This window comes from Lepeophtheirus salmonis, chromosome 8 (genome assembly GCF_016086655.4).
Source record: "Lepeophtheirus salmonis chromosome 8, UVic_Lsal_1.4, whole genome shotgun sequence".
Classification (NCBI taxonomy): domain Eukaryota; kingdom Metazoa; phylum Arthropoda; class Copepoda; order Siphonostomatoida; family Caligidae; genus Lepeophtheirus; species Lepeophtheirus salmonis.
In genome coordinates this window covers 18,055,366-18,081,767 of record NC_052138.2, presented here as the reverse complement: position 1 = coordinate 18,081,767, position 26,402 = coordinate 18,055,366, and the positions used below count along the sequence as shown (strand labels likewise).

The 26,402-nt window shown below is 29.3% G+C and overlaps 1 protein-coding gene across 3 annotated transcripts; it reads right to left on the bottom strand.

Annotated features, from left to right (window-relative positions):
- Positions 1-26,402, bottom strand: LOC121122888 (uncharacterized). Of its 3 annotated transcripts, XM_071890429.1 has the most exons (6): positions 26,199-26,402; positions 17,924-17,962; positions 11,928-12,120; positions 2,860-3,250; positions 2,478-2,796; positions 1-364 (listed from the first exon to the last, which is right to left on the bottom strand). In XM_071890429.1, exons 1-6 carry the CDS (start codon positions 26,199-26,201, stop codon positions 59-61), a joined length of 1,251 nt encoding a protein of 416 aa, XP_071746530.1. In that variant the 5' UTR covers positions 26,202-26,402; the 3' UTR covers positions 1-58. The 3 variants fall into 3 exon arrangements, with proteins under 3 accessions (XP_071746530.1, XP_071746532.1, XP_071746531.1); XM_071890431.1 differs by lacking the exon at positions 11,928-12,120 and having other exon boundaries at positions 2,860-3,248; XM_071890430.1 differs by lacking the exons at positions 17,924-17,962; positions 26,199-26,402 and adding an exon at positions 12,589-12,734.

Here is a 26,402-nt window from a genome sequence, read left to right as displayed (position 1 = left end):
TTGTAATTGTTAATGAATGTATTTACAACTTCCAAAGTAAAACAATTGATAATTCATTTTACAATTTGATTGTCTGTTTCACCGTAGAATGTTTCCTATGTCGTTTTTCATAATCTTTAATTGCTGTGTTGATGATGGACCCAAGGACTAAAGCTATATGATATGCTGAATACCCTAAAAATAGTCCGCAGTACCCTCCAATTTCAGCAAAGAGGGATAATAAGTCATAGAGATAGTGTTCCTTTGTGACAAGCACTCTATGAGCAAAATATAGATACACATATGTGTCCTTTGTGGCTGGATTGACTGTCTTTCCACCCACGTTTACAATCATATAATGGCAAGGATCCAAGCAATCATTCCACTGAAAAATAATACCAAAAGGTTTTGAATAGGAAAAAAATTATAAAGGCTCAGAGTTTAAAAATCCCCAATTACATATTAATGCATATACTTCATAAATTCATTGAACAAATTAGATAAGTTAGAATTAAAGTAGTCTCAATTATTTGAAATACTTTATAGTTTAGTACATTATATATATTAATAAAGTTACCATGCTGCTCATTTTTACTAAATATTATAATTCGATTAGACCACACCAAATCTTCTTTATTAGGGATAATGGATTTTTCCACAACCAATACTCTGTATGTACATAGTGTTGGATCAGTTTTAGAATTTATCAGTCTTTTCACTCCCCCCTTTCACTCCCAAAGATACATTCCAAGTGGCGAATTGAAGGTCTGTGCAGAGGCGTACGCAGGGTATGGGGAAATTAGGGAATTTCTCTTTCTACTAGAAAATTTAATATTTGAATTTTTTTTTTTTAAATTTAATTTTCTCTCAATAGTACATCACACAAAACTTTATGATATCGTTATTGTATGTAATAACTTTTCCTCCACACGTCGTTACATTTATTTTATCTCACAACCTTTCATAAAAAAAAAAAAAAAACCAGAAAAGTAGCCCAAAATCAGTTGGTAGTAAGCCTATTCTTCATAGCTATATGGTTATTCAATCATTCAAGACGTTAATTTTTCAAAACTCCTTTATTTATGGGGAAGCCCCCAATCAACGTTTAGAATACTTATAAGGAACAAAAGTAGTAGAAAACCCTACAGAAAATAAAGTTACAATCTTCATGTTAGTGGAATTTTTCCATGCACAAGGCTGTGAACATGAAAGAATGGAGCAATTTGGGAACAAACTCTTTCCTCTCAAACTAATAAGTGTTTTGTGCCACAAAAATTAACTTACGTGCTACCAAAAAATATAGAAAATTTAAAATACATTCTTTTTTTGTAACATTTTCTAATGTAAGTATGAACAAACAAGATCAAAGTTCTCAAAAATAAATTATCCATTGGTCAATTCAATAATTGGATCTTTTTGTGTGTGTGACGTCAACATGTGTCAATTCATCTTTACATGCGTTGTTTTAAATTAACAGCAGGTTTATATCTGGATTAAGGAAGGAATATTTGATTTTGTAAATTGAAATGAAGGTTTATTCAAAATTCAATTTTTAGTTCAAAAATTAAGGTACGATGCAGATAGTGGTAAAAATGCGGCTTAATTTTTCCTATAGCATAAAATACATCCAATAAATGCATATAAATAATGAAATATTCATGTTGAGTAGTAGTCTGGAAATCCTAGACCAGTCTAAGGTCGTTATAATATTATATAATTCAGTTCAATTTCAATCATTTGAGATGGGGCTTTTTTTGGAAAATAATGGCCCAGGGAACATAATTATTGTGAAGTGATTATTACAATGAAAATAATTTGATGTTTTTCTCTAATTATCCTAATTTTCTCGTGCCTAATTGATAATTTTTAATGATTTTTAGTAGATATTACACTGACTTAATTCAAATATCAGTGATTGTTATTTACATCAAGTAATATCCAATGCAGATGTTACGTTTTTTTTAAAGGAGTTCGACGAAGTTCCATCTCGATTTATAGTAAATTTGTTCATTTTATGTAGTAAAGATATCGATTTTGACCCCCCACAATTCAATTGATGACGTCTGTGAAAATGATCTATTGCATAATCCTATATAAAAGTAAATCTAACCTCATTTTTTTATTTGAGTTTCAGAAACTTTAATTTGGGTGATGTTAATGTTTCCTTTCGGATGAAAGGTTGCATGATATTGTAAAGGTAATGTCATGGTATACATATATTTTGAGGTATGCTGTACTATGCGTGGGAGATTTTTTTGTGATCCAATAAAATAAATTTATAAAAAGTGACTTATTTGATGAATTTTAAAACAATAATTTGTTAACATAACCCTAACGTAAGGACTGAAAAATTATTCAGTACTGGATCGATTGGGACTGTATTTGTTATGTCTACTGCTTTTCAAACGGATCTAACACTACATACATACATATTTATATTCATTTAGTTCCCACAACTTCTGTTATTCAGCCTTATAATTTTTTTCCTGGTTAGTGACTCTGTTATAGATGATTTTATAAACTCCTAGTTTATCCTTCGTGGTGTAGCAGGTCTTATCTCTTGGATCGGTATGAGGTATCCAGGGAGCAATACAACCGTACTCTGAGAGCATCCTTTCTTTCATTGAGTTGTACATACAATCATCAAAGGAGTTATAACTACAGTTGAATCTATTTGTTCCTCCTGGGATAGTGTTAATGGCTTGATAATTGACTTGGGCCTTTGTCGTTTCTCCCAATCTAATTTCGTATCCCATACGTCCAGATAGATCTAAAAATTGATCATCAGCATGAATATAGAGCTTGATGTTCTTCTTTCTGAAATTTAAATAAGAAAAGGGCATATGAATCCTTATATCCTAATATCTCTATTGAACTCACAATTTCATTTTCACATAATAAATTCCTCTGTCGCCCGTTTCATTAGATAAATTCAAACTGTAGCATTTACCAAACTTACGATGAAGTTTCTCTTTATACTTGAGATTTTGTATTTTTGGGTGGATCGTTTGAGACAATGTGTCATTTAAGGTTCGTAAGGCCCGAATCTTTAGGTCAGATAAAAGATCATCCAGATGGAATGTTATATTACCAATGATGTCTTGTCCATATTTGTTATGCCAAATTAAATTTTCTTGTTTGTCCGTCATTTTGTTAAAATGACCTACGCTAGTAAGGTTATAATCCTCTTTGAGAACATCCACTTTGTAGTAAGGATCCCATGGACATATTGATATGGCCGGAAACTCTCCGTTATACTGATTTACAACCTATTGTGATATATTTTAAAATTAGATACTCATTATGAAGCACTGAGATTTTTTGATAGTCATATTAGTTACAAATTTCTAATTGATTTTTATACATTATAATTGTGGGCATCTTAAATTAAATGTGCTGCATAATACTTATCAATTAGTGTTTTTTATTAAAAAGTCATAAACTACATTTTAATAAAATTTTTCTTAGAATTTTTACAGAAAGTTAATTATTTTGGAAAACTGCAATCCAAATAATATTGAATTTTTGCATTATCTTCCTAGTAAGTTCTTTACATTTTTCATCTAATTTTTGGGTTGCAACTTGTACAATTTACTCGTACAAGTTGAAAATTGACCATTTTTGCATTATCAAAACGTACACACAGCAAAAAAAAAAATGATAAATATATTTGATGATGATTTATGCTGCAATACCATGTAATTATGATTTCTATTGATGTTACACTAATTTTAAAAGATAAAATGTAAAATAATTTATTCTAAATTGCTATGATTAAGTGTTAATTAATTGATACTTGATTCAATTCATTATGGTGATATTATAAAAGGTGGCTCGAACCGCTATTAGAACCGTTGTAACAATCGCCCAATAAATTAAGGTATGGCGTATTTCAATTATATTCCAAAAAATACAATATATCCATGCTTGAGTTATGTAAAAAAATATTTAAAAATAGCATGTATGCAGTTAAACTTACACTTCCAAAAAAAGCATTTCAAAATCAGACAAATGTTTTGCGAGATATGATCCTTTTTAAAATCTTAACCACTAGGTGGCGCTCACATATTGAAAAACTTTAATAAACGATTTTAAAGATCATACATACTTATGATAGAAGTGAGATTTTGTTATCAAATTATATATTTTTCGGGGTGAAGAGCCTGAATTTGATGGTATAATCAGTGTAAAACTAAGGAGAAGCAACGATTTTCAATGTTTTTATGTTAAATTAACATGAAATTTGTATGGTTAAATTAAAGTTGAATGAAGTAACTAGCATAAATACTTTTTTTATTGGAATATGGAACTCCTGAAGAAATCAAAAATATATATATATTTTTTTTTAATTTCTTGCGATCCTTCATCCTCAAATTGGGCCCCAAGGATATGCCTCTCGAAAGATAAAAATATTGAAACTCATTATTTTTTCTTAGTTTTATACTAACTGTACCATCAAATTCAAGCTCCTTACCCTGAAAACATATAATTTGATTACAAAATCACACTTCTATCATAAGTATGACATCTAAAATCAGTTATTAAAGTTTTTTAATATGTGAGCGCCATCTAGTGATTAAGATTTGAAAAAGGTCTCGCCATATTCTCTAACCGGTTGGCCGATTTTAAATTTACTTTTTTGAGTGTTTATATATAATGCAACAGTTTAGTTAATTAAAATAAGTTTTCATCGTAGTGGGTACAAAATTGTATACAAAAATAAACAGCCTGTTGTATATGTTTGGATTTCTTAGGTGAATATTTTTCGTATTGTTCTTCAGAGGGACTTGTGCTCCTAATGTAGTATAAGTTTCTCGTATAATGACAAAACCAACTTGAGAATTATACATAGAGTCAGAGACGATAATTAATTAATTTACTTAATCATGCAGTTCATGGCAAATAATTATTAAACATTATCTCGTTTAAAATAGCAATAACATGAATGGAAATAATAATTGCATGGTTTTGCAGAATCATCATAAAATATATTTAATATTTTTTTTTGCAATGTGTAGGATCGGCAAAGTGTCTGACGGCACTGTAGCTTTTGGGGAAAAAGATTTTCGGCAAAGTGTCCTGGAACCTAAAAAACACTGGAAATCCTGATCACATAACTAACTACTGATTAAATAACTTCTTCACATTTCTGACTTGATATTAAAAGCCTATTCTCATTTTGTAATGTGATACTATTAGATTTATTAAGGATATTGACAAATTGTTTTAATATTATCTTTTAAAAAAGGCAAATTATCCAATCAATGAAGACAATGGTGAGTTTATACAAGACGTACATAAATCGTATTATACTTAGCATTAAATTGATAGCTTATCATATAACGTTTAGAGTATTTAAAAGTAATAGTAAAGAATGCGCACTCATTTGTTATCAAATCCCATTCAATTTATTACCTTTAAAATTTGTGAATAGGGTAATGAAACTATTTAGGGTTATTATTACTGCGGCTCATATTGTTTTTAAAAAACAAACTTTCATTATGTTCTAATAGATCATGAGCAAAATAATATATAAATATATTTACAGCATAGCTATATTTAGTATTCAGTAATATTCTCATTCAGGGAATTGTATTAATCTTTGCCACTTCGTTTTCAAACTAATATAATTAAACAACGTTCATGTCCCATTAAAACCATTTGACTTTTTTATTGACTTTGATTATCTATGATTAATATATAATGAAAAATAGTATACATAAATATATAAAATATCAACTATAGGGAATTACTTTTAAAAACTAAAGTAATTGCTTTAAAAATCTAATTAATTCGAGACCATGGAAAAACTTTTCTGTCGCATTCACATCAATACATTATAAAAGAATTTAAAAACACAATAAATCACACGATATTAGACGTATTAACAAGAACACATCTTTCAAAAATAAAAAAGATAACCTTCCCAAATATTTTGACTGATGACCACGATTTGCCCTAAAGACTTTGACAATGTGTGTTCAGAGTGCTAAAAAACGGGGTTCACTGCAAAATGATTGTGGTAAAAAGGTTGCTGACAAAATAGGTGGGGTAATATCGTCGTGTTTATTATCATTGTGAGACAAAATTATTGGGGGTGTGATTATCGTGAAGCAATATGTTAGAGAGTAATTTAATTGCAAGTCATTATTATTATGTGCAATTTCGTTGCAATTTATATTAGGATTTTTTATAAAATTTACTTTTTTTTTTTTTTCATAAAATATATTTATCTGTTAACAATTTGTTATAAACGACAAATATAATGATTTGCAAAATATTAAGCAATATTAATTATTATTTGATTATTAGCTTGAGCCTGAACAAAGGTTTCTTAAGTTTTTGAACTTGTATTTGTGTGAGATTTTGAGATCTTATGTCAATTTACTAGATAAAAATATTAGAAAAGTGTATTTAAGCTGGGAAAATTCGTAAACAAAAATAAATATTTATCTTCCAATGGTATCTCCACACAAGAAGGGCTGGCGGTGTCTCTGAGGGAACCGATATCTGAGTTTTCTTAGAGTGGCCATCTACATGAGAGGCACACTCGTCAACCTAATCGGCATAAAGTTACAGATACAATATGAAAAACAAAAAAAGGATTTTAGCCCATCTTGAGACCAAACTTCAACAGTTTATACTTGTAATCTTTTAAATTATTATTGATCTCTCAAATTTTTTGATATTATGTCATAAGAGGGAGAAAGAAAAAAAAGTAATACAAACTTACATAAATGAGCGAAAGTTCACGCAATTTTATACTTCTTCTAAAATGCCCATCAATTTTGAGCGCTCATAATGTTTTGAGTCGTAACTCTTGTTTAAAATTCTATTGAGTTTTGCCGCGATACTTACGCCGTGCATCCACAAACAAGTCATGCCGGATGTTAAACAGTCTTTGTTACACATCATTTTAATTGACAAATGATTCATTCGCCAATGACTTACATTACATAGTATTTACATGAGTGCAGAGGAAAGACATATTCCTCTTCAAAGAAAAGTTCTACTTATAATAAATTGAGACGTAATCATTAACATATGTCATTTTCAATTTATAAAATAATTGCATGGGTCCTTTATTTCTTAGGGTACAACTTTGTCCATATGATAATTTCCTGACTTAAGAAGGAATTATCTATTCATGAAATGAGCACTCGGATTTTCCTTCTATTTTTTCTTTTTTTTTGACAAATTAATTTTCTATATAGAATATTTTTGAAATGCAAGAACGAATTGAATTATAACAATCATGCAATATTTGTGTTAAGGAATAAAAATAACTTTATTTGCCAGGTGCGGTGAAAAAATATTTACACTTTGTTTTTGCTTCACTAAATAAAGGATTTTGTGAATGCTATAAAATTATTCCGGTCAAATATTAATAATAAACAAAAACTAGATCTTCCTAACGTCACCAACGAATTTTGGTCCGCGCTCTTTTCGGACGTTGGCAAGAAACCAACGGAGATAGCAAAAGCAGTTGGGGATCTCCAGGCCCTTCATAACGCTAGCCATGAAAGAAACCCATCTCCTCCGTTGCAAAACTCTTTTGAATTCTTTTTTGACAATTTCGGTCCCCCTAATCCCCTGATGCCAACCTCTTCACCACACCTTTTGGGTGCATGTTGAGTCCAAGGCATGCACCATCCTTCACCCAAATATCAACAACCTCAAGGACACCGACAACCAGCACTGGAATGCCATGTTTAAGGACTATATCTGCAAAATTGGTGCAAGGCCTTCCGTAGCCGTTTCAAGACCATCATTGCTGCCAAGGGGGACTACATCGAAGATATCATATTAGTTATTTTTATTTTATTGACATAAAATCTTGATAAAATTGTAGATTGAAAGTGTAAATATTTTTTTCACCGTACCCCGTATTTATTATTGTTCTTTTAATATAAAATCAATAAATTAGCTCAATAATTATTTTAATTACTGGAGACATTTATCACAAGATTGTTTTAATTCATTTCCCTCCTTCATTTCCAAACTAGTTATTCTACTTTTTTTAAAGCCCTTAGATGGTCGCATACAAAATAGTCCACGCTCCATAATTAAATTATTCCTTGACCGACATGTAACTTAAGAGCAATTGAGCTTGATAAAATATCTTGGAACAAATATTTATTACTAAAGCCATTTCATGAGATTTTTTGGGGGGGGAGAATTGTATAAGTCTTGTTTCACGGCCGGCTTTTGCTATTGTAACTGGAACATATGTGAAACGGATTGTGGAAGGCCTATTTTTTTAAATAATAATTTTTCAGTGGTCTTTACAATATTTTTAATATTCATCGTTTTATTTTTACCATTTTGAAAGAAATATTTCGTTTTATTTGTAGAATTACTTTTCTTAGGAAAGGCCAAGACTTCTTATGTTATTTTTAAGTTAATTGTATTAAAAACTTTCCCTCATTTTACACAAATTATAATTTTTTTGAAAATTTTGTAATATTTTCGAACCCTATTAAAAAGGTGGGCATCCTATTGCCGAATACGCCCAAGTCCGGAATGTTTAGTTTCGAAGAAGCTAGACATAAATGATCCCATGAAGATTTTAATTTGATTTGAAAGGCTTGTTGGACATACGAGTATACTTAATATCTCTATATTAAGTATGAATGACTGTGTGTGTGTGTGACTCCTGGAATCACAGCCAAACCAATGCATGGAAATTAATAAAAAATTTATGTGGATTTGTAGGACTCAAGAAATGGTTCTAGTAACAATTTTTTTTTTTTTTGCTTTCAAGGCTAATTGCGGCCTTAAAATGGTATTTTTCTAAAAACTAATGTTTTGCATAACAAATTACTATTTCATATACATACAACAAAAAATAAAGACCGTAAAATTTGAAGAATGATTCTCCCTTCATGTTGATATTTATCTTTGCACACTTTTTAAAAAATAAGATTATAAGATTTTATTTAAGATTAATTTTTAATTAATTTTTAGTCATATGAAAGATGAGCAAACGATAGTTCAACTTTAATATTTTTCTTCTCTAAACCGTATTATTTCCTTTTAAAAAAAGCAGAACAGTTCATAATTAATTTTAATTTCTCCATGTTCTGGGCAACACCGGCCAAAAATAATCTCCTTATTATAAAAAAAAAAAGAAGGTGCAAAGATACATTTTAACAGCAACATGAAGCAAAAAGAATTCTTAAAATGTTCCGGTCTTTATTTTTTTGTTTTATATTAAGCAAATTAATTCTTAATTAACTTTAAATTTCTTTATATCTCGGGCAACGCCAGGCAAACATACTCTAGAAAACAAAAATAATTAAAAATGCATTAGTTGTAGCAATAATGAATATGAAATATTTTTAATGGGAAGGAGATGCACTAAATTTTTCACTATAAACATTAAAGTACAGAGTAGAGGTTATTCTTTTAATATCTTACAGTGTTGGATTCGAGTATTACTATAGTTTTAAAAAAATATGACTTGCCAGTATATTACACAAAAGAAAGGAAAAATTAATGTGTTTACCCTGGGAATATGAATAATATTTGGGGGAAGAGTAGATTAGGTTTCATGATGTTTAACTCCTATTAAATTAACTACAATGAGACTTGAGAGAAAGGAAATAAACACAAATACCATTCAGTACCTGGCAATGAGATAATATTGAGTTACTCTTATGTCCATCCTCAATTCTGCTCTCAGATAGTCCCTCAAATAGTCATTGTTTCTCTCGATCATTCATAAGTACACGAACTTTATACTAAGATCCATTAGATCCTATAAATTAGGTTAAGGTTGCAACTACAAAAAGTATTGTGCTCTCTTAAGGTCATATTTTTTTATAACTATAAGTAATTTTCCAAACTTGAATAAATTTGAATTTATGAAGCCAACAAGTCTTTATATCGTTTCAATTCATTGGTTTTTATATGGACGAGAATGGATAATTAATTAACAAATGACTTATTAAGCTGTTTTCCTACACTTATTTAATTACTATCAAGGTAGGCTGGATAAAATTATGGATATGTTGGATTTGAGTACTATTCGAACTCGAAAAAAACCCTCAAATTTACTAGAGCCGACAATTTTCTGAAAATGACTCAAACTTGCCAAATGATATTTTTTGGGAAGATTCACTGTATCTCAAAAAATATTCGGGTAATGATTATTCATATTTGTAGGGTCTGGATTCAACGTGAGCGGGGACCGGGGAAAAGTTAAAAGGGCAGTGCTATTTTCTTTCTTTCCATTTTGAGAAATTGAATTTTGTGTGTTGTTTTTTTAGAAACGAAATTTTGAATCTTATTTTTTTGTGGGGCTCTTTGGGAATTTTATTTTGACTCTTATTTCTTTAGAAAATGTAATATGAGGCCTTTTATTATCTGATTTTTCTTTGGTTTTCTTTTAAAAAATAAATTTTGAGTGTTTTTATCAAATTAGGGGCTCTTTAGGGTCCTAAAAGACAGTAAAAACTACAGACGCTGCTTTCTTATTCGAAGAATAGTTTATCATCAAAAAGGAGAAAGAATCACATTAAATATTTTGAAAAAATTCTCAAAGACTCAAACTCAACCATATCCATAATTTTGACTCGAATTTAAAAAAAATTAATTGCCCTACTAAGACTGTAAATAATTAGGATTTGGGTAGAATTTGAGTAAAACGAAAAAGTTAGTTAACATGCTTGAAGATATGGAACATTAAATAGACTTTAAAATTTACCTTTTTTGTAACATCTCAAAAAAAGGAATTATAAGACATTGATTTATAGCAAAATATGTATCGTACTGATTTAAATTAATTTAGTGGATTTGAGGGGAAAAACAAAGTAACTTGCAATAAAAATTCTATGTAATTAACACTCTTTACAACAAATCCTTTAAAGAATATTGATTAATCAGTGTAGAATATATTGTTCCGTTTTCCAGTGATTATGTAATATAACATTAAAATGATCTAAAACTCTCAATCGTAATGTTTTTAAACCTTAAGATTGAGATTTTATTATTCTCCTTCTCTTATCCTGTTTAAAAAAAGATTATCACAGTATGCTACAAAAATTCAGATCTTGGAACGCATTTCGGCTAAAACCTACATTAATTATTGTTATTTAAGTCATAAAACAAGAAAATGATCGTTAAAATTTTCCATTGCTGTAGGTTTGGGCTTTAAACCCTTTTTAAATTTTTTTGAGTTCAGAGCCAGGTTATGAGGGTAAAAAACTATGTCTAGCTAAAATTGAAAATTAAAATTAATTAATAAAAACATTGCAGCATATACTAAAATAACTTATTTATAATAAATCAAAATTAAAAAAATGCCAAATCGAAATTCGCAAAGAAAATTGGAAAAAACTGTTTTGTACTAATTTTACAATTAAAAAACGAAAAACAGTTGTTGCGTTTGCCCTTTTTCCTTTTTTTTTTCATTCTTTGCCAGAATCTACAGTTTGCCGCTTACCTTTGTCTAATATTATTTGTGAAATGACTAATAATATTGAAACTATTTTTATAATAACTCTCCTCTTGGGTTATTTGAAATAAAGAAGATTTTAATTTCTAGAGCAGAAACATATTGTCTACTCTAAAATAATAACATAATAGGCAGCTTATTTTTAAAAAATAAACTTATATAGTTAGTATTATATGTCTCACTCCTATCCTATCCTCGCGTTCACCCATATGCACAACCCTTGGGTTGAGAGAGGACTCTTTTAGCACAAATCCATTAAAAAATATTGATTAATGATTTTAAAAGCAATGTACAAAAATATGGCTTACTGAAATAGCCCTACAGTTGGACTATTATTATTTTTTAATTACTAAATATTAAATTAGTTTCCCCATTTCTTGTACGTAAGGTTTGCCAAATCAAAACTAATTACAAGTTTGAGACACATCACCCAATGAATATTTAAATTATATAAATAGGAATGACTTAAAAAAATTTAAACTATTTTCCTTGCTTGACATGTATGTTGGCTTATTTATATACTTGATGATACATTGCACAACTTGAACAATTAGAAGTATTCCAAGAGTTATGGTGATGAGTGTATAGAGAGTTCTTTTAATCAGCAGGAGGAGATGAATCCGTTCTTGGAGTTGCTCTTCGGTCAACTCTCTCCTTGGTTTGATGCACAACATCTCTTGACACTAAAGAAGACAAACAAAGACTGATTAAACTACAAGACGAATGGAAATAAAAGAAGAAGACTCTAATATCAATAGGTCATCTTCTTATTTTATACCTACAATATGTTTATAAATAATTAATGCAGAAGGTAAAACAAGCAGACAAGTTTTTTTAAATTTTGGGTATTATCAAAGCTCAATATAAATATTAGTGTATTAAAACATTTAATATTGATTGATTTATTATTATTTCGTTAAAATGTTTTTACCCTACTTAATTTGTTTAAATAAATTCATAAGTATTTCTAATAGTTTGACATTGAATCTAAAAAGATGTTATAACACCGGTAAATTGTTTAAGGCAGATAAATGCTTTATTTTCATCAAGAAGTCCAGTTCGTAAAGCATTTTATGAACATTGTAATATTATTCAATTCAAAGGAATGTTTTACATAGATTTTAATATTGGGTAAAAATATATTAATATACCTTTGTTTTTTTGGAGGACTTATAAGTTTACTAATAATAGCACCACTAATTTTGAATGAAAACTTGCTAAGTAATATTTTTTTTAAATGTCTTGTTTTTAAGCTTGATAAAAAACAATGCCTTGAGGTGAGGAATGTTTGCAATTTTTTGAGAGGCTAAAAGGGAGAGAGAGAAAGGTCAGGTAAGTAATACTGCTGTAGCTAACCTAAAAACGCTGATAACATTACACATTAGATCTTCATGTTTTAGAGTTCACATTTTTTCTTCTTGCACAAATACCTTTCTGCTGGAGGCGATAAAAAAAAACTACACTTAACCAAAGTTTGAGACCTCTCAGACTATTTTAGACTTGTGATACCAAAAAATGGATTTATAGGTTGAAATTGCACATATTTAGTCCTCTTTTATTTTCCTAAATATTAAACTATGAGTTAAACATTGTAATTTATATTATGGGTTTAACAGTTACTCAATGATCTGCGATTTTCCTTTTTAATTAAAATTAATATAGAAATTTTTTAACCCCTATTTAAAGTTATAGATCTTGAACAAAATGGATGAACATTATTTATGCTACAACAAAGATTATCTGAGGGACCTCAAACATTGTCAAACGATGTTTTTATATTGTCTCCAGCAGAAAATGTATTTTTATAAAAAATATATTGAAATATTATCCCAAAGACAGTCTATTGCATATTACCCATATATGATCTAAAATTGATTCAAGACGGTAACTACAAATAATTTAAAATACACACATGATGTAATCATGAGCTGGAGACAGTTTCTAAAAATATGACTTGGCAATGCAAAGAAGAGGCACTTTTAAGAGAAAAGGTCACTTACAAGAGAAAAGGTAACTTACAAGAGAAAAGGTCACTTACAAGAGAAAAGGTCACTTACAAGAGAAAAGACTGAATTTCCGATCAAAGACTACTTATAATAAGTTATGTTTGATGAATTTTTTTTTAAAACTATATAAATGAAGTTATGATTTTTATAAATCACATTATTACTTTTAAATCCATGGATTTTCTGCTCTACAGTTGTTGTTTTTTTAAATCATAATAGTTCTACCTGAGTGAAAATTTAAAAATAATCTAAACACTGAGGTCAACGTTTAATTTTTTTTCTAATAACAAAAATCAAGAAATAAATAGCATAAGTTTGGTTAAATGAGATAATAAGCTTCGAATGATGTATTATACTTGCCTATAATTGATTATGTTTACGATGTATCAAATATTTATCAAAATACTAATTTATTCATCATTAAAGCCTCAGAACTAAAAGCTGGATTGAGTTACAGATTCACAATTTCCTTTCTAAGCTGTACTACTGACAATGATATCACATATTAGTGAAATCCGTTTCCTCGTGAAATTTTCTCAAAGAATGAAAATAAATAAATAATTAGGAAAAATTATATTTTGCAAAAAAAAAAGAAATATCAACAAAAGAAAATACTTACAAAAAATTAAATTGAAGTATAAAAACTAACTCATGACTCAACAAGAATTATAGTAAATTCCATTTCTTTAAATTTGATTGGCTAAGGGTTTTATTTATAATAGAAAAAAATATTAATTTGCAGTTACGTTGCTACCTCAGCTCACATGAATCAAATGTTGGAGTAAAATAGAACACAAAATAAAAGTGTGGAGAGTATAAATAAAACGGAATACATGAAACTTATAAAGAGTATCTTTAACCCTTTATCGCCTGGATGTACTTCAAAGCATTAATTTAAGTCTTTCCAAACCATGGTACATGAATATGCTATGTGACCAAGTGGATCTCAGAGTCTTGTTAATATATATTTTTCTTATTAAAGAATATTTTTGATGTTTTTTCATTTATATTAAATCCTTATGCCTATAAAAGTTTATACAAATTAGGATTTGTCTTTTTAATTGAAATGGTAAAGGGTTATTTATCTTGTTCTACAAGAAATTAATTGCTACGTCTATAATTATTTATTCATAATTTTGTTATATAAAACAGATTGGCTAAAAAGTTCGTAGTAAAACACATTTACTTTGTATTTTTTTCCCCCGATTTTTTTATTCAATACTATGAACATAGATGTTATACAATTTTCCGATCCCATTTTTAGAGTACAGTTTATCTTTTGTCTCAAAATGAGCCTCAGTTTCGGTTTCTTTTGAGTTCTACAAACATTCAAAAGTTAACGGGGCTAGGTCTGAAGAATATGGTGGACAGGGAAGCAGTTCATAACCTAATACATACAATTTTTCTATCATTTTGAATTATTTGTTACTCGGTGTAATGTCGGGATGAAACAATGTTCTCTCCTTCTTCTTCAAATGGTACAATTTTTCGTGATTTCATCCTTCAAACACTCCAAAAGTACTGTTGAAGATTTTCTCTTTTCGCGGTAATCAATGAATATTATACCATACACATCCCAGACTACCGATGCGATAATCTTTCCAGCCAACATTTACGTCTTTCCACGATTTTGATTCGGTTTATTCTGTACAGTCAACACGACTCACTTTCAATTGGACTCTGGAGTGTAGTGATTGATCCATGTTTTATCCATAGTCACATATCGTCTAAGAAATCTTATTCATTACGGATAAATATCGAAACAAAATGCTCCGAATCATGAACACGGTGTTTCTTTTGATGGATTCTGAGCTCTTGCAGTACCCACTTTTCATACACGATATGTATAACACATTTCCTTTATAATAAGCCACATTATAAGTGTAAAAAAATCATCACTAGCACCAAGAATCTATACAAACTAATGAGGTGCATTTCACTACTTTATTTTAAGGCTTTAGTTCTGGCAACCTCTACTACTCGTAGATCTTTAAAAAAAGCTCCTTATTGAAATATTTGTCTCCAATAAAGAATTGATGTCAGTATTGAATTTTATGTTTTGCCCAAATACTCGTCAAATATTTTATGAGTGGGGCAGAGAAAGGTTAAATACCCCTTGGAAGGATTACATATACCAATGTTACGTTAAAAGAACAATTAATTTAAACATTTTTGCCAAAAACAATTGTATTTCCCATGTACGCTTTGGAACTTATTCCTAATGTGTAATAACAAATTTTAAACATAAAATTAAATTACTAGGATAGTGTGCTTTCTCAAGTAATTGATTCACAAATATTGCATTTCTATATGAATAGAAAAAGACCCATAAAAAATTCGTAATATTATATTAGGTACATGCTTTTTTAATGTGTTGCTTTTACATTTTGTCTTTAGATGTAAGATAAATCAGTTGTACATTAAAATATAATAATACTAATAGTAAGCGTAGAGTTCTATGTATAGGTTAGAAAACAGCATGTTTAAAAATTGGCTATGAGTGTATTTTTAATCTCTAATTTTTAGCAAAAATATGAAATTAAATTTTTTTAACAAGACAAAGACAGCAGAATAGCCAAGAGGACAATGATTTCAGGAAGTACAAAGAAATTGGAGTGAATTAATGGAGTACTTCCACTGACGTCACATATTGCATAATAAATCAAAAGAGGCGCCAAGTTACAGGCGTTTATAGTTCAATCATAAGAAAACTTCATTTGGTGGCTTTAAAAAAAAAAAAAAGTTGATTCCAGAGATAAAATTTAATTAATAGGTAATGTAAATCCGTAAATAGTGGCTAAATGTTTACAATTAATTATATTCCGGATGAATTAGTCACTAGCAAAGTAGGATAATCTGAGAAAAATATCAGATCTTATCAAAATGAATAACTAATTCATTGGCTACACAATCTAAATGTGAACATACATATAATGATGTAATAATAAATAAAATATATATTAGTGTCTAAGACAGTGGCGATTTAGCAGTGGTGCCGGAACCATATGGGTAATTGCCACACCCCATTTTTGTGGAATTTTCATAATCTTTCAAAATCTTTCAAATTTCGTCTCTTCCCAAAAATTTTGACACTAAAACCATCTTAGAAAAAAGATGGAGCCAACGTAGCTCAATAGACAAGTTATTCTCTTTCACTCAATGTGTGAAGGTTCGATACTCTCTCCCTACTAGAGAATATACATTAGGGATATGGACTTCAATCACAATTCCTGTATCAGATGGAGTACATGTAATTATATAACTTTTTCTTATACTTAATCAGTGCAACTCCATCTGAACAATTAAATAAATAGTAGGAATAAAAATTTTCTGTCTCTTCTAAAAAAATAGAATTTAAAAATAAAAATGCTCAACGGACCTGCCCTCCCTCAAAAAATCCTACCAGCGCCCCTGATGACCTCATCATTATATAATTTTAACCCCCACTTGCAAATACATACTGGAGTGGATGTGACCTGGCTTTTCTGGAGACGGCAAATAGATAAATGTATGTTACTTAAAAAAGAAACGACAATTCGTGCTTATATTTTAGAAAAAATGAAACAAGATCAAAATTCTTCCCGTTAAAAAAATGTGAGTGATAACCAATTTTGTAATTCTGTAACTATATCGTTGGCAATATTTACACAAGGCCCCTTCTGAAAGTTGAGCCAGGTGTTCATTATATATTTGAGAGCTGCGGTAAAGGCTGATGGTCTTTTATTTGTCTGTCCCATTTTGACATCCAAATCCACGGCAACGGTTCCAAGAGAACACTTCCAAATTGATGACATCACATAAAAGCGCTGTATTTTTGCTGGAGATGTTATAAAATAGTCCTTCTCTGCGACTGTTGAGCGCATGTAATTATTCCTAAATCTCTGTAGTTGACTACTGACAAGCTATGTTATATTTTTAATTTATTTAAACTTGTCATTATTATCTCTCAATTCTCATAGAGTAGGCATCTGTTTTGTAGTGATATGTTTTGATGTTAAAAATTAGGTAAAATAATGCATAAATTATAACCTACTCAATGAAATACGTCACAAAATACACCTATTATGGAAAATGTATTCTTAATTCATTTTCATTAGATTAAAGAACGCCTACTCTGAGATACAACAGTTAAATGATAAGAGCTTCTTGTTCCCTCCCTTATCATGATATACAGGACTGAACTGGACCGGACTGAAACTGAACTGGATGTCATGCCAGTCTTCAGTCCTAGATTAGAACCTATACAACACTAACTATGTCCATATATTACATCAATTATATTTTTCGGCTAAAAGTTCATTTGGCAAAATGCCTTTCTGTGAATAAATCTTTGTCATACTGTATTTTGTGGATTTTTTTTTTTTTTTTTGGCATATTGTCCAAGAACATTCATGTTCATACCTTTGGTTTAAATAAATTTCATTCATAAGTACATTTAATGATTACTCTGCGTATACAATATAATGAAAATATACTCAACTGCTTCTTGCGAGACTATCTCTTCCTTTTTGCTTTCATACTAAAAAAAAGAGAAACAAATAAATTAGTTATATGTACATCCTTATGGGATTAATTAAATACCATAATTAATTTTGTTATGTATATATTTGTTTTAATCGCTGTAATAGAATATTAGGAAAATCTCTTTCAATGTCATTTTCATTTTTTTTTTTTTTTTAAGTCTGAAAAATGTTATTTACTGAAGGAATTAAAGAGAAAAATATGATGAAGAAATGTGTAGATTATCCCAGCATCAAACCCTAAAACTTTTACTAATTAAACCAAATTAGTACAATAAGATCTCTACATACAATATATAATGACGTGATGTATCTTTTAAGCCCCAAATACATAAAAAGACTCGGGGAAAGAGGAGACAAGCACATCAATGCGAGAAAAAATATTTCCTTAATTTCTGATGGGCTTACAAATTTATACTACGCTAAGTTCATTTTTTGTCTCGTGTATTGTTAGGGATGATATTTTTGGAGAGAAAAATTAAAGTTTTGTTCTTGTCATGCCCTACAATGGTCATATTTCCTGTCATCTATTTTTTTTATCGAGGTTGTGTAAATTGCTGAATATAATTTAGATACATATTTTTGGTTTAAATATTATTTCAACTATCTTGTTGGCTTTTTTCTTAGAGTTTCTTTTTTTTTTACTCTCTACATATAATAATTATTAGACAGAGATAAGGCTCTGCGCACTGTTTTTTAATGTGGCAGGGGCAATATATGAAATTAAATCAAAAACATTTTTATTTTTTTTCTACTTTTTAGTTATTGTGAATTCTCAAAAAGTGAAGGGTCATTTTTCCATAGCATCCCTCTACCGTAATGACCCTTGTACATTAAAATTACGTTACAATCAAAGATGCCACTCATTGGGATTTATTCCAAGATTTGGGGATATTGAAGTTTCGTTAGGGATGATTTTGATCAAAGTGTCGAAATCTTGAAACTTTATAGAAGTAATATTCATTTTTTTTTTACTTTCGTTTGATTATATTAATTATATCTTCAAACTTTGTTTATTTAAAGCGTTAAGAGTTGACTACTTTTAACTGCAGCTAAGTAATATATTAGAAAGAAGGGTTGAACATGTTCCAACTGGCAGCCTCCTATAGCCTTGATAGCAAAACTTGAACAGAAAAATGTTCATCAATCATATACAGATAGGCTAAAAAGGCATAAAGAAAATTATATACACTTATCTGGAGATATTATTGAAAGTGAAGAAGAATATGAAAAATAACTGATTGAAGGTGAGTGTCAAATTCTATTTATATTCTGTAAACTACAATTATTTTCTTGGGATTTCAGTGTTGATTCTTGGAATTTTTAGGGGGGGGGAATCTTGAAATATTATGAAAATTATAAGTGACACTCCTGATTCCAATGCAATGAGCAATCATACAAACAAACATTTAGTTGGCATAAAGCAAGCTATATGCAAGTAGTTTTTAGTGCTTGATGGCTGTGTAATTTATCAATTAAATTTTTTATAATTTTATTTCTTTACGTTCGGAATTCAATTATTAGCATAGAACTTGTAGTTTTTTATTCAGGATGTTTACACTAGCAAGTATATAAAAATTATGTTTGGTTTTGGGGCTGGAAATCCTAGATCAGTGACCGATCTGAGACCTTTATATCTTTAACTAATTTAGTCTAACTTCTGTCTGGACCAGTCTCGTAGAAAAATAATATTTGGTCTGTATCGAAATATCAGTCTAGAAAAAATCATTTAAGACCAAACTAGGGAAAGAAAAATATGTTTAGGACCTAATTTCAACACTAATATCAATAAATTCCCAGTCAAAAGCTCGGCATTCTTTAGATATTTATATGTCAGCGTTGGGCATTCAAACCGTTTCTCGGGATTACTATCTATACTGTGAATCAATGTATATTTAATAGTAAATATCAAGGAAAAAAGTATTAATCCTTTCATAAGGTAGTTGGCTAAATTCCAATATAAAAATGAGTCATTCTCATTAACAAGTCATTCATTCAGTTTAAGTTATAATTAATTGACTTTCAGTTAAGGTATATTTAGTAGACTTTATCAATTTATTTTTTTAAGGAAAAAAATATTTAAAAATGCTTAATACATCACGTACACAGCAGTGTGTATCACAATTGGCAATCGAACAATAAACAAAACTTATCTATATTCAGTTAATTTTACTAAAACATATATTTTCATGCTAAGAGGAGTAGAGTTTATAATGTTGCCCATACGTGATATTTTTTCTTCCTATCTAAATACTGTTTAAAGCTGCGTTGAAGTTTCAGCTCAGAAAAATGAAATTCAATAAATAATTTATGTTGTCAGTATGCATGAAAAAAAGAATATAAATATTAGATGTACATAACATAATGAGTATAAGTCAATGAAATGTGATCCCATCCGGGCTTATCCCCAGTTCACGGATGAACACCAAATCATCCTAATACTCCAAAAGAATATAGAGGAACTCACTACCTCTTCAAGATAATGGGACCTAATACAACATTTAAATCTACTTTCACAATATTTTCAAGAGCCTTTCGAGATTTATTTCCTAACGTCAGGCTTGATATCATATTTGTTCTAACTGGTAATTTTTCCCAAACATTTTCGCCACCTACATTTTTGCCACTGATAATTTTGTCGCATACATTTTCTGCCACTGGCAATTTTGCCTCGAGGAAATTTTGCCCCATGATATATTCACTGTCTTTTTATCTTTTTATATTGTCGGTTCGAACTAAAATAATAAATATTATAAATTTAAATGTTTGCAATCCTAGGGGGAAAAAAAAGTAAAACGCTGATACCTTTATTTCTGAACTGCTTTACTAAAATTTTCAAAAAATCAACATTATAACATAAATTTGACATTCAATAAATAAAATTGCCGTTAGCTCGGACTACACGTTCACAAAGTCCCCGAAAACGTAATACTGTTTTTCCCACTCGGTAAAGTCCGGAATATCCTCATTATCCCACCTCTAAGGGATATTGTGGTGCTTTAGGTACCTTCTTTGGAAACCGTTAAACATTAATCATTACAAAATAGTATAAGGGGTTCAATTTCGGCGAGTTTGGAGGCTAAGAACTGTACATCACATTCTCCGAACCAAGAAAATTGAGTGTTCTTTTGTTGGTGTGAAAAGGTGCCTCGTCTGCTCCCAGATCCAAGTCGGTCTTTTATGATGCTGAGTATCCAGGAAAATTCTTTGGTGCGTAGAGCACTGATTTTTCAAAAATGTCAAAAGGGGTTGTCTTTTTTTAACCCTTTAAGACCCATAGGTCTTAACGGGTTAAAAAAAGTTTTGACTATATTTACATCAAATGGACAGAAGCAGGAAAAATGTTGTATACAAGAAGGTTTTACAATAGAAACTTACCTATTATATAATTATAGTTTATAGTAAATCGTTTTAGTTAAGAATTTTAACATAAATAAGCTAAATATAAATCAAATCTTTTTAATTTTTCATTAATTATCTTTAAGATAGCGTGTTTGTGCTAGTATCTCTATTATATGTTCGGGGTCATATTGGAATGGAATGGAATAAAATGTCCCATTCTCTTCTTTTGTGTGTCATTAATCAAAAACAAATTCGGAAAAGTATATCTGTTTTCACATGATCATTATTGGACTTGAACGATAGGATCTGCACTATATCAATCAATATATAACCATCTCTCCTCATTGAATTATTAAAATTGATAAACATGCAATCTCTTCATCACTCCACAAAATATTGATTTATTTGGCATGTCATTTAAGATTTGTTACTATCCAAATACTATGAGCCAAAAAAAATATATATATATAAGTTATAAACGAAGATAAAATATATTTTCTATGTTATCTAATAATTTCACGCGTAAATCCCGATATTCTGGTATTAGAAAAACTATCTCAGATTACAACCCTTAATGATTACATTCATAATTAAATAAAATCCAATGTAAAAAAAATAATGAATAAAAATAAATTCACAAATAAATTTAACAACCCAAATATTTAAAAAAAAAATCTATCTCTCCTTCGTTATATCCAGGGCTGGGTTTTGGGGGAGGGGCACTTACCCCAGACTCAGTTCTTTGTACTTGGGCTGGATAAAATTGAGTAAAAATTTAAATATATACACTAAGAAGAAATTTTTATCAAAATACCATAATAATAGAAGAAGAATTGACCTTTTTTTCTAAAATGTCACTTAAAAAATATTTTGAATATTCATCTCTAAAAAAAAACATTATTAATTTATGAAAAAAGACCATTTTATTTTCTAAAAAAGGGGAAAGTAATTTTTTTTTAAAGAAGAAATTTCAAAAAAAGGAAAGAACAAAATAGATCCAGCACATTTATGTTTACACCATGCTCCGCTCACACTAAACCGACCCTGTTTATATCACAGTGTTACCTCACTAACACAAAAATACCCCATGTATTAGGTGTTAGCTGTTGATTCACTCATCTCACTTGATACGTCATGCCTATTTCATAATTTATTTTTTTGATAAATAAACGAAGTAATAAGTTATGAATACCTATGCTCCGTTTCGAAAAGAACAGGAATACAATTTCTTGCTGATCCCCCGTTGTATATTTGCATATATATTGGACATCTTATTATTTCTACTATTTTATGAATTTATATTTAGGAACCAATGGAGGAGACTTATTTTTTGTGAGTAAAAGGTCGAAATAAATAATAAAAAATATTTGAAAATAGCAACGTGCAATTAGAGTTTGATTTTTTGTGAAGGAAATGTCAAAGGTGGATCATTCCTTAAGTGATAAGTGATTAGAAATGACGTAACAAAGTATAAAGATGAGTTAACTTCTTTGTATTAACGGTGATCTTTCAAATTATCATTTTCCTTCAAGGGTTCTCAGTAGAGCTCGGAGTAAAAGGGAGGGAATGGTGTTCGGTACCAATACGTACCATTATAAGATTCCATCATAGTATGGAGTACCTACAAGATGGGGAAAAAACTTTCTACTATTGTTGTATCAGTCCTTATACATATTCAGCCCAGTGTAGTCTTAGGACCATTTCTATCGGTCCTTGGAATTTTTCCTAACAATGTCGATGCCATATGGAGTGAAATAAGAAATAATGCAATACAATACGAGTATATTATATCTTAAGCTTAGTAATACAAGTTATTTTATTATATAACGAAATAATTTAAAAAAGGGAAAAACCCTCAATGACGTCACAAGGGAACAATTTTACCTTCTTTAAGGAATGACAAGTGTTTTAATTATAACCAGTATCAAATATATACTAGATCAATAATATAGATATGCTTTCAGTAGTAGTACGACGCTCGAATTTGAAACTACGTTCACCCCTGAATTAAGGTGAATTATAAAGAGATATGTTTACAGTATACCTTTGAACTAAGCTAAAGTGTCCAATTTTCCTCTTTCTATATCCTGTCTACGTATGGGGCTTTTTAATAAATGCTATGCAAACTTTATACTTATAGGACCATAGGATATGAGAGGTTGGGTAGGGGGGTGAGCAATTCAGTGGCACCGAAATTTGGCAGAATTTTTATAGTTATAACAATATTTCCTCTTTTATAAAAAAATTTAAATCTGATCATTTTCAAAGAAAAAAAAAATCAATTATGTTTTTCGTTCAAAATTTGTCTCTTCACAAAAATGTTAATTCTAAAAAGTTTTTGGTATCTTATAATTTTTTTTTTTTTTTTCCAATTTGGCATTTATAAAAAAAATCCTCTCAAAATTGTCAAAAAAGCCCAACGGTTCTTACTTCAATCATGTGGGATCCCTACTAACTTCATATAAATAATTATCCTACCCCCCCCCCCTTGCAAATACATTCCGGCACCGGTGGACAATTTCCTTCATCGCAAAATGTGGAAAATTAATTTTCTATATTCGGGTAATTAGTTTATAATTTAACTTTTTAAATCCTGGTCCTAAATTTGAATTTATTAATAACTTTCGTGCAAAATTGATGATGTCCTCTAAAATCCTTAAATATTATAATATCTTACACCGAAACTATGACATAAAATTTTAGACACATGGAATAATCAGGCATGCAGCGTAGCTTGTATTTCTTTAATTCATCTCTTGATGAAATGGGGTAATTAATTACGTTGACTCTTTTTTCCCTTTCGACCAATTATTCATTTTTCATTCCCTTCATGTATGATTATTCCAGGTCACTAGAATTATATCACCAATTATATAAAGCTGGCGTATTAATTTGAAATTGGTATTATAAAGAAGGAATTTTCTTTTTCTTAGCAGTTGTTATTATTTAATTCCTGAGCAGTGAACATCCTTTCCTAAAAATATTCAATTATATTCAAAACCTGTTTGAAAGTTTGTGTGTGATCATTGTAAGTCCGTGTTGGACTCAGAGTAGAATTGGGGATCGACATCGGAGAAATTCTAGCAAATTTCCTTGTTTATATCCTTTTTTCCCCTTCCTCTCTTGTCACAGATGATTTTAGATGATCTAATGAAACCTCATGAGTATTATTCTTTCTCTGCTCCAAAACATTCTTCAAATTGTTTGGGGTACCATGTTGATCGTTGGTTTCTTTTTTAATAACATACAAATTCTACACTGGATTTTTATCATTGTCCATGACTACGTATGGGACTTCTGAAGAACAATGTTAGTTCTATATGACAAGACTAGACAAAATGTAAATGTCTACGAAAGATTCTTTTCCATGGCTACTATGAGAAGAAATATAGAAGAGAAGAACGTTAAGGAAATGAAATGAGAGAGACAAAATTTGACGAAAAGACTCAACAGAGCTCAGAAAAACATTATGAAAGAAAGACGACACGAAATTAACAACGTTGGGAAAAGAGATGTAGAGAGGGATTGGATTAAGAGCCCCTGTAATTGTTACTCATCAGTCCTTGATAACACACTTTCATTCATTTTATTAAGACAAATCATATATGTATGCATGTAATTTAAGATATTTCAATACATCGCTCTTAGTGTGATTTTCTACTCCATTAAAAAAAATCGCAATTGTCTTTTTTTTGTGTCATTTGAGTCTTGATGAGATTCATCTATGCATTATACATAGATATAAAGCACGCGCATAATTTCTTATTTCAAGTCTTGAATCATTACGGATTATGTTTACCGTTGTAGAAAATATGACTCTAAACGAGTGCAGGATTTGTTTTAGATGGCAATTTAAAGATTTTAATCTGGTTTCCCAAATCATTATTCAGGAGCATCTGCAGTATTAAATGGGGGGCTTGGTTTTTTTTAGAAATTTTAAGAAAAAAAAATCAAAAATAAAAATCTATGGGAAAAAAAGTTGAAAAGTTAAGTTTCAAATATTAAAATATTTGAAGAAAAAAATTCAAATATTAAGTTTTTTTAAAAAAACTTTCAAAAGTCCACAGCTAAAAAATTGAAAATGAATATTTAACCCAAAAAAATTATAATTTTTTTGAAAAAAATCTCAAATATAGCTATAAACCAAAGCTATTCAGAGAAAATTAATTTTTTTGTAACTATTTTTTGAAAAATTATATTAAATTCAAAAAATCAAAGATTAAATTCAAAAAATCAAATATTAAATTTAAAAAGCAAATATTCCTTAATTTGGAGACGAGGGCTACTATTCTTTAATCATTAAGGAGGTAACATCTTAATTTAAATCATTCATGTGCTCATGAATGACGAAAAGTGATCATGAGGATTTGTTGTGGAGATAAAAGTATAAGTCTTTGTTTTGGAGTTAGAGATATCTGATTGCATCACAGTAATTCCTGTCTATGTCTTTAAATTTAAAAAAACATCATGCCAGTAAAGTAACTCCTCTCCAAAACATTTTTCCAATTGTCAAGATTATCAAATTAATTTTCAGAGTTTTTTTGTTTTTTTTAATACTAGCAATTCATATTACTTACATCTCTACTTATGAAAGTACTCGTTACATCCCTTGGCATTGATATTGGAGAATTTCATGATCGTTTCAAAGAGCCATTTGAAATATCTTCATTAGAAAATATATATAAGCTATAAATTATAAATATTTATTCATAATTTTTTTGAGTAATCGTAGTTTGAGTAGGTTTATAAAATATTTGTCACTTTAACAAACATTAACCAAGTTAAAAAGATTAAAACAAAACTAGTGAGTGATTTGAAATATTAACAATTTATTTATTTAGTATATATGAAAATCATGATTGTATATACATATATAGAAAGAAAATGACTTACCATAATGAATAAAAAAATTAATATATTTAAAGATATGTAATGATCGATCCTTTCACAGAATATTTATCACAATCACAATTTCATTTCAAGGTTCCTTAGATATTTTATTTCTCTTTTGTGAACTATCACTACCCATAAAATCCCCACAAGAGCAAAAAAATCTACTCCTCGCTTACTAGTACTATATAGTATATATACTGTAAA

Excerpts from the sequence above, each read along its gene's own strand:
- LOC121122888 (XM_071890429.1), bottom strand. Across the intron at positions 12,121-17,923 it reads AGATAGTCTCGCAAGAAGCA|TGTCAAGAGATGTTGTGCAT; the intron begins GTTGAGTATATT and ends TGTCTTCTTTAG. Across the intron at positions 2,797-2,859 it reads TATTATGTGAAAATGAAATT|AAAGAAGAACATCAAGCTCT; the intron begins GTGAGTTCAATA and ends TTTAAATTTCAG.